Consider the following 13,333-nt stretch of genomic DNA (forward strand, 5'->3'; position numbering starts at 1 on the left):
GGCAGAAGCCTTCACCAAAAGTACTTTATCAAATTTAAATTTCATAGGAAAAAATTTTAAGGGGAATAAAAAGTTAATGCCTCCATCAACAGGACATCCACACAATGAAGTATTACGTAGCTACTAAGCTGATATGAAAAGATGCCAAGCTTTGGTTAAATGGAGAAAGGAAAATTCAGCCCAGTTTGTGTCACATATTCTCATTTGTATGTATATGTGATTAGATGTATGTTTAAGATATCCATATATTAATATATTGGCCTATGTATGCAAACAAAATTTCCAGAAGAATACATGAGAATATATTAACAATGATTAATTCTGGGAACTAGGGGGACAGGGCCCTTCACTCTCTATCTTACACTCTTGTATACTCAATTTTCACCAAGGAAAAAACAGGCCTTCCAGTAGGAATAAATACATATATAGCACCCAGATCTTGCTTTCTAACTACCATTCCCAACTGAAAAGAAAATCTCTAGAGAAATAGCTGATTCTATGTATGAGTCAGAGTACAAAGTGAGCTGTGGACATCTTCTTGTGTCCAAAAGGAAAGAAGCACCCAAAAACTAATGAAGGCACATGAAAAGGACAAAGAAGCCAGTGTGATGGGGCTCCCACTAGCCAAATTTGGAACAATATGAACATCAAAAAGAATCACTGTAACAAAAAAGATATCAAGAAAAGAATATGATTACTGCCAAGAGTCAAAATAGCAGTTCCTTCATAATTGAAGAAGAAAGAAAGCAAAGAGTCACATGGTGGGCTTCTAGAATGCTGCTGACAATCTATTTCTTGATCTGGAAAATAATTACATGAATGTTCATTTTATAATCATTTACCAAATGGTATATATTTAGTATGGACTTTTTAAATATATATATTTCAGAAGGTTTCAGGTGGAAAAAAGAGGTCAAGTAAAAACAAGAGGCTTTTAGAAAGAAAATTATCATATTTTACCTGCAAGAGTATGTAGGTTCTCCTACTTTAAAAACACGTCCACAAAGATGAGAAGGTTTGTTTGCTTGTTCAAGCTTTGGAAATCCAAATGCAGGATCTTCACCACAAAGGTACCATTCCATCGGTCCCAACAAAAGATGCTGTGCCAGCATGTCTTCTTTCTGTGGAGAAGGGTTGGGACCCCTGCAGTAGATTTTGGGTACATAGTAGGCTAAATGCTGGTACACTTCTCTAGTGAGGTCAGTTGCTTGCAGCCATTTCTTTAAAAAAGAAAAAAGAAAAAAATAGTTTTAATCTATGAAAATACCAACTATTTTAGAATTCTACCTTAAAGTATAAGTAAAATTAAAATGAAACAAGCCCCTTCCTCAAAGTGAGTCCTAAAGCAACCTTCTATAGGTAGTACAAGAAACTGACTACAAGAAATCATTACATAAGACACTAGCCACTGAGCTTATCTGAATTCCTTTCTAATGCTTTGCTCAAATGTGTGATATGGATTCTCATGCCAGTTTGTCCACAGGAAGAGCATGCAGTGTACATGATCGATACAATAGTTATGTTTCTCACTGATTGATAAATGAGTCTATATATCACTCTTTTATGAATCTGTCAGTCCAAAAGAAACTTTTTCTATCAATTATGCCTTCTTTCCCTGATCAACCTCTCTCTATAAGTCCTTTTCCTTGTGCTCTCCCTACTAAAAACAAATGCTACTTTTCTCTGACCCTCTAAGCCTTTATGTTCAATTACTTGTTAAAATTGCACTTAGATATCTCATAGGCACCAACTCAATACATCCAAAACTCAACTCATGATCTTGTCCACACCCCCCACCAAAATCTGTTATTCTCCCCATTTCTCTATTTCAGCTCTACCTGGGTTATCCACACCAGAAAACCTGAAAATCTTTCTTCTTCCTCACCCCAACATCCACATCACGTCTTATCTGTTAGGCTTCCTAAATATCTCCAGAATCCATCCATTTCTGTCTCCACAGCCACTGCCTCCACTACCCTAGTCCAAATTTCTCACTCCTATCACCAGGATTAGTACAATAATGCCCTAACTGGTGTCCCCATTAGATTTTCCCCTCTCTGCAATCAATTTTCCAACTTTACTACCAGAATGATTTTTACAAAATGCCAACCTGATCATGTCATTTAGCTTCCCATTACATTTAGGATCAAGTACCTGATATGTCTTTTGAGGTCCTTTGTCTTTATAGACTCTTTAGTCTTCTCCTAAGATCTGTATTACTCCTCTCTCTGCTTTACAAAGCTATTTTCCACTCATTCTTCAGATTTCAAATTATGTTTCACTTTTTCTAAGATGCTTTCTCAGACATTCCCTACCCCTACCCCTCTTTCCCATATTCCTAGGTCTAAAACAGAACCTGGCCTCAGCAAGCATTTAGTAAAATCTGTTAAGTGAACTGTTAAGTGACTATAAATTTGTTTATACTACTTATTGTCACATAACATTGATACTCCAGAGATATTCCATGTGGCTTTAATGAAAGCAGAGATAGAGGAGATCTAAGCCTGCAGCATGGATCAGATATCAGTCTCTAAAAATGAAACCAAATAAGCCCTAGATGAAGCACCCTTCAAACCACCCCCTTTCTTTTTCCCTTTCTATTTCCTTAAGTCTTAAGTCTTTTCCCTTTATTCTCTCATTCCTCCTTGCCTCCTCTGCCAACTCTATGTGTTTATTTGTTCTACATACTTCTTTGTGTAATCACAAGTCATTTTGGCTCAAATAAAAATTAAAAAATTTGGAAACATGAAATAAAATGACTCACATCTACTACAATGTAGTTAACTGAACTGCTAACTCATAAATCCAAGATTTACAGATTACAAAGGTCCAGTTACATCTTTGTTTAAAAAAAAAAGGTACGTTCAATTGATACATAATACTGTAAGAAGTCAGTATAAGGTCTTCATGTTGGTTATTACTTGTACATTCTTCAACCCACTTCCCTCCTTCTAAAAATAACATACAGGCTGGGCGCGGTGGCTCACACCTGTAATCCTAGCACTCTGGGAGGCCAAGGCAGGCGGATTGCTCGAGGTTAGGAGTTTGAAACCAGCCTGAGCAAGAGCGAGACCCCGTCTCTATTATAAATAGAAAGAAACTAATTAGCCAAGTAATATATATAGAAAAAATTAGCCAGGCATGGTGGCACATGCCTGTAGTCCCAGCTACTTGGGAGGCTGAGGCAGCAGGATTGCTTGAGCCCAGGAGTTTGAGGTTGCTGTGAGCTAGGCTGATGCCACGGCACTCACTCTAGCCTGGGCAACAAAGCAAGACTGTCTCAAAAAATAAATAAATAAATAAAACTAACATACAAAGAGAGATTTTAAATATTCATGAGGTAGTATATACTAACTTACTAGTCAACTTCATGTTTTAAAAAAACTTTTACTAAAAATGTAAAATTTTTTTTTGTAAGAGACTAGATATAACTGAAAACAGTGAAATAGTTTTCATCTCTAAGGTGAAACTGTATTGTCTATACATTACTACCTTGGTTGTGTTTCCTTTATGTAAATACGAAAGAGACTAAATTATTTTTAAAACACCACCATTTCTTGGGAGACAACCCTACAGGTTTTAAGGATTCTGTTTCTTTAGAGAATGACTCTAAATCACAATGTTATATACATACACATATACTTTAAGCTTGGTAATTATAAAAAGGACAAGTTTTTTTAAAAAAAAAAACAAAAGCAAATAGTCATCAACAAGCAAACTAGAATCTTCTTTGAGCTAAAAGACTTTTTTTTTTTTTTTTTTTTAAGACAGGGCCTCAAAATAAGGTCTCATTCTGCTGTCTGGGTGATCATAGCTCACTGCAGCCTCAAACTCCTGGGCTCAAATGATCTTCCTACCTCAGCCTACCAAGTAGCTAGGACTACAGGGGTGCACCACCACACCTCGCTAATTTTTTTTTTTTTTGCCAGAGACAGGTCTTACCATGTTGCCTAGGCTTGTCTCAAACTTCTGGCCTCAAGCAATCCTCCTGCCTCAGCCTTGCAAAGCGCTAGTATTACAAGTGTGAGCCACCACACCCAGCCACAATGTCCAGTTTTAACCCATTGTCAGCAAACCAAAATTTCAATGAAAGTAGTCAAATTATCCTAATCAATTTACTCTTTATGAATGAAAAATTAACCAATAAGACCAAAATAATTTACCTTTAAGATCCTAGAAAGTGAAGTGCTTCAGACTATTTTAATTTACATAACATGATAGGTTTTATTTAAAAAGCAACTTTTGGGCCAGCCCGGTGGTTCACACCTATAATCCTAGCACTTTGGGAGGCCGAGGCGGCCGGATTGCTCCAGGTCAGGAGTTCAAAACCAGCTTGAGCAAGAGCAAGACCCTGTCTCTACTATAAATAGAAAGAAACTAATTGGCCAACTAATATATATAGAGAAAAAATTAGCCGGGCATGGTGGAGCATGCCTGTAGTCCCAGCTACTCTGGAAGCTGAGGCAGGATGATCACGTTAGCCCAGGAGATTGAGGTTGCTGTGAACTAGGCTGACGCCACAGCACTCACTCTAGCCTGGGCAACAAAGTGAGACTCTGTCTCAAAAAAATAAAAAGCAACTTTTGTTTTTCTTTTATGTTCCCATTTCTCCTAAAACTTCACTTTTGCACAATTTTAATCCAGAGAGAATAAAAGGTTTCTTTTGAAAGGATGCTTTCTAAAAGAAATTATGTAGTCTTGTGGTTCTAACAATAGACAGGTCAAATCTGTTCATAGATTTCTCAATAAAAAATTCAGAAGCGGGCCGGGCGCGGTGGCTCACGCCTGTAATCCTAGCACTCTGGGAGGCCGAGGCGGGCGGATTGCTTGAGGTCAGGAGTTCGAGACCAGCCTGAGCAAGAGCGAGACCCCGTCTCCACTATAAATAGAAAGAAATTAATTGGCCAACAAATATATATAGAAAAAACTAGCCGGGCATGGTGGTGCATGCCTGTAGTCCCAGCTACTTGGGAGGCTGAGGCAGGAGGATCCCTTGAGCCCAGGAGTTTGAGGTTGCTGTGAGCGAGGCTGACGCCACGGCACTCACTCTAGCCTGGGCAACAAAGTGAGACTCTGTCTCAAAAAAAAAAAAAAAAAAAAAATTCAGAAGCTAGTATCACCTCTGGTTAAGAAAAAGAAATCAATCACCATATATAAAACATTATTAGTAAAACAAGTATTTCATTCTAAATATTGTTTTATTAAATATTATAAATTATTAAAAAAACAAAAATCTGGTTCAGGAAAGGCAAGCATATGTTCCTCATCTTTAAAAAGTTTAATACAATTATATGAAAAATTCAAAACCACCTAACTACCACAGGCACTTTAACCTTATTAAACTTACATACTTAATATATAAAGTTCTCAAAATAATGAAATCTACAGTTTTTCATATTAGTTCTCACTAACATATGCTAACTGTAACTTTCTTCAACACAAAAAATTACTGATATTTCTAATTTGGTTACATTTTAATTTGTCCTTATTTCAGACACGTGTAGCTGACATGTATGTGCACAAGAGAGTAATAAACATTCACTATCTTATTAGTAAGTCCCTCACAAGGGAAGTAAAGAAACTGTCAACTCATTCCTCTAAAGTAAACATGTTATGACAATGTTCCTGGAGCTTTCCTTTTACTGAATGCTAAATTGAAGGCTTGGAATAGAAAGCTGGTATTATACAATAAACACAAAAATGAAAGACTCCCTAGAGGTTAGCCTTTTATTACTATATCTGATTACTATTCTATACCAAATTAAAATTGTATCCTTTAACCATGTTTGGTTTTGCTTTCAAACAAAGATAAGCAATATGTAAATTAATCATAAAACAACAATCACTAGTGCTCAAAGGAGTTTTCAGGACTATATAGAGAAAAAAAATAAATTTTATTAAGAGCTCTACAAATGAAGGAAAGCACTTACAAATAAAAATAACATAGAAACCTAATAGACAAAAAGCCTAATTAAAAATTGGCAAAGAAGACATACAAATGGGTGGGTGGGGGTGGCTCACGCCTATAATCCTAACACCCCGGGAGGCCGAGGCAGGTGGATCAGTTAAGCTCAGGAGTTCGAGACCAACCTGAGCAAGAGCGAGACCCCATCTCTACTAATAAATAGAAATTATTATTTTTTGTAGTTGTCCAGCTATATATATATATAAATAAAATGTTAGCGGGCATGGTGGTGCATGCTTGTAGCCCCAGCTACCTGGGAGGCTAAGGCAGAAGGATCGCTTGAGCCCAGGAGTTTGAGGTTGCTGTGAGCTAGGCTGATGCCACAGCATTCTATCCCCCCACCCCCCCAAAAAGAAGATATACAAATGGTCAATAAGCTCATGAAAAGATGTTCAACATCATGAGTCATGAGGGAAATGCAAATCAAAACCACAATGAGAAAGCACTTCACACCCAACAGAATGGCTATAATCAAAAACACGGGCAATAGCAAGTGTTGGCAGGGATGTAGAGAAACTGGAACCCTCATACACTGCTGGTAGTAATGTAAAATGATGCAGCTGCTTTGGAAAAGTCTGGCAGTTCCTCAAAGGAGTTAACATATGACCCAGAATTTCCACCTCCAGATATATACCCAAGAGAAACAAAAACATATGTCCACACAAAAATTTGTACATGAATGTTCATAGCAGCATGATTCATAATACCTAGAAAGTGGAAACAAACCAAATATCCTTCAACTCATGAATGGATAAATTAAATGAGGTATATCCATATAATGGAATATCATTTGGCAATAAAAAAGAGTGAAGAGGTCTGGCATGGTGGCTCACACCTGCAATCCTAGCACTTAGGGAGGCTGAAGATTTTGTTTGAGGCCAGGAGTTCAAAAACAGCCTGGGAATTAGTGAGATCCAGCCTCTACAAAAAATATAAAAATTAGCTCAGCATGGTGGAGTGTGCCTATAGTCCCAGCTACTCAAGAGGCCTTGTTTGAGAGGATTGTTTGAGCCCAGGAGTTTGAGTTCCAGCGAGCTATGATGATGCCACTGCACCCAACCACAGCAACAGACAGAGACACTCTCTCAAAAAAAAAAAAAAAAAAAAGGAAAAAAAGAAAAGGATGAACAGGAAATGCTCATTGAAGCATTTTGGATTCAGATTAGGGCTGCTTAATTGGGTACAACTGCAAATATTTCAACATCCAAAAAATCCAAAATCCAAAACACTTCTGGTCCCAAGCATTTCAGATAAGGGATACTCAATTTGTACATTCTATTAAAATAACAAAGATGAACCTTGAAAATATTATGATGAAAGAAAGAAGCCACTGTATTAGATATTAGATTCTGTTTATATGAAAATCCAGAATAGGCAAATGTATGGAGACAAAAATAGATTCATAGTTACTTAGAGGTGGGGAGTTTAGGGGAGAAAATGGGAAGTGACTGCTAATGGGTACAGGATTTCTTTTGGGGGGCAATGAAAATGTCCTAAAATTGATTGTGGTGATGGTTGTACAACTCTGTGAATACACTAAAAACCACTGAATTGAATTATACAGTACATGAGTTATATCTCAATAAAACTTTTAGAATTTAATGCAAAACAAACCAATACAGACATAAAACTCTACATAAAACTTCTACAACAAATTTTTATTTGATTTTATATTTGGGGAAAAACAATGTATATATTTCTTAGATCATAATCATCAACTGGTACATATCATAACCATATATAGTATGGAATGTATGAAATAGATAGAGTCAAGAAGTATTGGTAAAATCATATTCGTGGAATCAATTCTACCAGGAAAAACAGACTTGAGAAGAAAGGGCTAATGTAATATCCTAAACTTACAATTATTAAAGAGTCAGCTTAGATGCTTTTATGAGACATACTAGTCGAAATGGATGGGGTCAGAAAAAGTCCTTCCTCCTCATAATAGAAATAAGAAAATCAGGCCGGGCGCTGTGGCTCACGCCTGTAATCCTAGCTCTTGGGAGGCCGAGGCGGGCGGATTGCTCAAGGTCAGGAGTTCAAAACCAGCCTGAGCAAGAGCGAGACCCCGTCTCTACTATAAACAGAAAGAAATTAATTGGCCAACTGATATATATATATAAAAAAAAAAAATTAGCTGGGCATAGTGGCGCATGCCTGTAGTCCCAGCTACTCGGGAGGCTGAGGCAGAAGGATCACTCGAGCCCAGGAGTTTGAGGTTACTGTGAGCTAGGCTGACGCCACGGCACTCACTCTAGCCTGGACAACAAAGTGAGACTCTGTCTCAAAAAAAAAAAAAAAAGAAAATCAGTGTATAAATAAAATATGGTAAAGATAATTACATTAGGTAATTTTAAATGGAAGTGATCCTAACAAATTACTAATTAACAAAAGCCTAAAGCTTGCAATAATTGCTTTGTCTACTTGTTTATCTTCTCTAAAATTTACTTTTAATCAGAGAGAAAACTTCAGTAATACATTTTAATTTGTGATAAAGAGCTGGGCTGGAGCCTAAGCTGAAAGAACAGTTTGAAGCGTTTGGCATTCTAACTGTAGATAGTAAACTCCTTACAAAGTAAGGCCATGTTACAGTTACATATTTTATTATTAGTTTGCATCTTCTTTATCTGAAAAAATTTTATTGACCTTCAGACTGTTTTTTTTTAAATCTTATCGTTCAGAAAGCCATTTAAAAGTAAAAACAGTGTAAAAGTAAAATGTAACTCACACTGTGATCTTTGCATACTCAAATTAAGTCTCAATTAATAATGTTTTGTTGCATTTCCCTTCATTTTTCCCAACATATCTGTTTGAGAATTTCACTGCACAAGAACTAGGGGCATTGGCCTTCAGCACTAGTTTTATAACTGGTTTCCTCAGGAACCTCAACAAGTTGAAGAACCCCTAATCACTTGATAGTTTGCACCTTTTTTATTAATAGAAAACGGATAATGGGAGATGTATCTATATCACTGGGCCAGCAGACACAAAATTCAGAGGAAGAAAACAAATTACAGTACCATAAGGTAAAGAGCAGTTTAAATATCAATTAGAAGGGACATGGAGAGCGAACAGCTGTCATTATTATTATTTCACTGTTTACTTGTAACACTATTTTCATTTTCTTTCTCAAATCTCTTTGATAAATGAAAGGCAGATGGGGGCTGAAAATCCCAGGATTGTGCAATAATAAGTAGAAAGTAAAGGAAAACAGACCTAGACAAGTCAGTTTTTAAAAAATCCAACAAAACAAGCAAAGACTCATGACTTATCAACTTACTTCTTTAAGCTTCTCACTTCCACTCTTGTCAATTATTTCCACCCAGACTTTAGTGCCCTTATCAACTCACTGACCAACAGCTCCACGGTGCGCCCCACCCCAAATTTTGTTCATAACATTCAGATTGCTGACTTGTTTCATGTGTCACTCTCTTCCTAGCAGCGTTTTAAACTGGAGGCCTTAGAGATGGGGCCCAAGCTGTTTTGGTCCATTCTTAATCATTCTGGACAATCTGTTCTAAAGGACAGGTGTTCCCTGTCCTTTCCGGGGAGTGATGTCCTCGAGTTTATTAATCATTTTACAACTCTGCTACTTCTAGCATATTCATATTACTGTTTTAGCAAAATACTGGGTGTGAATGGCTTATTTGGGGCTCCTACTATACTGCGACCAACTCTCACGTTATTAGCTTATGCAATATTTGTTGAAAGCTGCTTTATCAATGTTATATAACGTTTGTTCTCTATCCAACTACCCCCAACTCCTAGAGAAATTATTTGTTTAATCTCCCAGCTTCCGCTACTACTTTCTCAAACTCGGTAAACTTTCCACACATGCATCAACTAACCAAACTGGTCGGGGGAGGAGGAAGCGCTTAAAGTGGGTAATGAGGGACAGCGGTGTCGTTTGCATCCTTGGTGCCTAGGGCAGTTCCAGAAACAAAGTAGGGGCTCGGTTAGCATGTTTCGGCGGAGAAGGCGCTACTCCGCCTATTTTAGGGGAGAAAATCAGGGAGATAAAGTAGAGCAATTACCAAAAACACTAGGTAGCGTCTCTTTCTTTCCCCTCTTCCAAGACCTGGTATAAAGGGCAAAAGCCCCGGTGTGGAAGACTTACTGGGAGGGTGGAGGAAAGGAGGAATAATGGAAGTTCTGTGGGTTTGCCTGGGCAGGAATGGAACGTAGAGGTGGCTGGTGCACAGCACAGCTCTAAGGGCTACTGAAGATGGAAAGAGAAGGGCAGGATTGGTGGCGTTCCCGGGTCGTTACCCCAAAAGGCGAGGCCGGCACAGTTGTTACCCCAAGTCTAGGCCGGGCCACTCTGGGACTTCCAGGCGTCGGTTCCTCCCCCGGGGCGCGGCCTGCCAGGGCCAGACGTACCCACCGGGTCCCGACACTCACCCCCGCGGTCTCCTCAGCCGAACATTCCAGCAAATTCTGGTCGATGGCCTGCACCTCGGTCTCCAGCTCCGACGCCATCTTCTCTCTTCCTCCCCAGTGCTACTGCTGCTGTAGCCGCTCCGAGCGAAGCCACAGCCTCGCCTCAGCCCCAGGGGCCGCGACCGCCACCCCTGCCCTGGGCAGTCCTGGAGCCGTCCGAGTGGCTGCGGGTGGAGCAGGAGAGGGAGCGAAGGGTGACGTGAACCGGACAGACGGGACGGCGGCCTGCTGCACTCGCTCCCGGGCTTAGTGCCCAAGACTCAAGTCACTGGCTGGTCCCTGACCCGGAGAAGGACACAGAAAACCCTAGGCCTGGCACTCTCGCTAGCCACTACCGCGTCCAGCACCGGGAAAAGGGCAATAACACCCAGGAGGAGAAGCAGAGCCTCCTGGGTACTGTAGTAGTCCCTAGCACGGCCAGGAGGGACGTGGTGCCCTTATACGGTGCCCCGTGCGGGCATTATGGGAATTGTAGTCCATCTCCTACCCGGAGACTGAGTAAATGGCAGCTCAGTGGGCGGGGCTTTCCGCACAACTAGAATCATGGGAAGAGACTACTGGAAAGAAGCGCCCCCGTGGAAAAAGGCTGAAGAGCAATATACTGTGGGAACTGTAGTTTAATCCCTCCAATCTCATTGGATCATTTTTGTCTCCCCAGCTCCGTGGACAGTGTCTGGCACGTGGTAGACACGCAAGTACTTGTCCAAGTTTGGCGTATGGTGAGCATTCAAATACTTGTCAAAGAATGAATGAATGACGTTCTATTCCTGTAGTTCTATGGGTCTTGTCATCTATCATGCCCTATCCCTTATACTAATAACAGAAGTGAACATTATCTGGGTTTTTGAAGGCTTAAAACGTGTTTTAAATGTTTTCAAACAACTTAGTTATGACCACTTACTAAAATTTATTACAAACCTTGCTGCAAAGGAAAACGAGTCTATCAGGCCAATTCAAAGATTTACTCTTGATAGGGACATTTTATAGAAATAGATAATCATTGTTAGAGTAGATATCAAATAAAATTATGTTTAGTTAGAAGTAATTAGACTCTTGACTGACAGTTGGGTGACTGGGCTTCTTAGAACAAGTCTCTTTAAAGTTTGTCAGAAAATTGCTTACACGTGTTATCAGTTGTGCTAATTTATTCCCAGAAGGAAGTTGTGAATTACACACAGAGGGGGAAAAAAGTTCTTACCCAGACCAGGTTTGGAATATGTTTATGATTATGTTTTTTTAAAACAATCCTTTCAGATTAACCAGGTTTTTTTTTTTTTAAAAAAAAAGGAATTAAGTAATCCTTTTGAGCTGTAAACCTAACAGCTCAATTAAGCCATATTATCACTTTTAAAATTAAAAGTAATAAATGTATTTGTATAAAACTGTGTATATATGTATAAAAACAGAAATTCAAACTCAAAGGGAATGTTTCAAAAAAGGAAAATTGAAAACTACCCATTCTTCTCACCCAAGTCCTTCTTCTCCCCATAGAAAATCATTTTTAACACTTTCTCGTGGTTCCATCCAGAAAAAAGTATGCACATATCTGCACAGATATCTATAATGAGATATCTTGAAATATTCTATATTACTTTCTTTTTTGCCCAACTTCCTTATCCCAATCCACTCACTAGTCAGAGTCAACCTAGAGGAAAACTGGGATTGTCTCAGCCTAGAAGCAAAGACAACATCTCTGGAGGGGTACAAGCATAAAATTTAAGCCATTAAAATAAATTGTAAAGGAAATTTCTATTCTTAACACTATAATTCTCTTCCTTCTGTTACTTTTGGATTGATTTTAATGTTCTTTCTTTAAATTTATTACATAATTTTTATTTTAAAATGTCATTGAGTATATACATTTCTTTAGCTTTTTCTACATTCTTGAGTTGGATGTTTGGGTTATGAATTCTTCTCTTTTTCTCAACATGTACATCTAAGGCAGTGGTGTTCAAACTTTAGCATGCATCAGATCTTGTTAAAACACAGATTTCTAGACTCTACTCTCAGAACTTCTGATTCAGTGAGTCTTGGGTAGAACCTGAAATTTGCATTTCTATCAAGTTGTCAGGTCATTTGCTCGCCTGCAGAGCAAACTTAAGAGCCACAGATTTATTAAGTCAATACGTATCCCATTATATACTTTTTAAACTGCATTCCACAAATTTTGGTATGTAGCGTTTTTATTATTCATTTATAAATATTTTCTAATTTTATTATAATTTCCTCTTTGATGTATATAGTATGTTTTTGAATTTCCAAATCCTGTATTATCCTTTGTTATTGATTTCTCATTGTATTGTATTGTGGGCAGAGCACAGGACCTGGCTGATATAGATTCTTCAGTGTTTGATCATTTTGCCTTGTGGACTAGGGTCAAGTAACTTCAAAGCCATTTTTTCTTCAAATAATGAAAGGTAATACCTTTCACTGTATTTTCTCCTTCTGCAACTTCTATGTTTGATTTCCTTTTCTATTCTTATGACTATTAATCTTTGTCCTTTTCTCATACTTTTAGCTGTGCTGCATTCTGGATATACCTTCTAGTCTGCATATTCTCTCGTTAGATATGTCTAATCTGATATTGAACTATTTTTACTTTCAATGACTTAATTTCTCATTTTTAGAGATTACATTTAACTCCTTTTCAAAGATTCCTGTTCTTTCATAATATCTTGTTATTTATGCTTTTAAATCTCTTTTATGTCTTAAATACTTTTAATATATGCTTATTCAGTAGTGTTCATCAATTGTTGTGTTTACAAAGATTTTGAGAATCTAATCTTTTTGTGTGTCTGCTGATGCTCACTTAAAAGATTGTTTCCTTTGTGCTTCATAATTGTGAATTTTGAGGTTATCATCACTTAGTGTTAGCTATGGGCCTCTCTGCAGGCCTGTATTCAGGGTATACATCTTTAAAGGAGT

At 38.2% G+C, this 13,333-nt stretch overlaps 1 protein-coding gene across 3 annotated transcripts in view; it reads right to left on the reverse strand.

Moving 5' to 3' along the window:
* Positions 1 to 10,830, reverse strand: part of UBR2 (ubiquitin protein ligase E3 component n-recognin 2) — a 133,182-nt gene extending 122,352 nt beyond the window's left edge. For all 3 annotated transcript variants that reach the window (XM_020287012.2, XM_020287010.2, XM_020287011.2), the window contains exons 1-2: positions 10,370 to 10,830; positions 961 to 1,220 (exon numbers count right to left, since the gene is read on the reverse strand). In XM_020287012.2, coding sequence (XP_020142601.1) covers positions 961 to 1,220; positions 10,370 to 10,447 — 338 coding nt within the window. In that variant the 5' untranslated portion in view covers positions 10,448 to 10,830. The remainder of the gene's footprint in view (positions 1 to 960; positions 1,221 to 10,369) is intronic.
* Between the last annotated feature and the right edge of the window lie 2,503 nt (positions 10,831 to 13,333).

The sequence above is a fragment of the Microcebus murinus genome, chromosome 5 (assembly GCF_040939455.1).
Source record: "Microcebus murinus isolate Inina chromosome 5, M.murinus_Inina_mat1.0, whole genome shotgun sequence".
In the NCBI taxonomy this organism is placed as follows: domain Eukaryota; kingdom Metazoa; phylum Chordata; class Mammalia; order Primates; family Cheirogaleidae; genus Microcebus; species Microcebus murinus.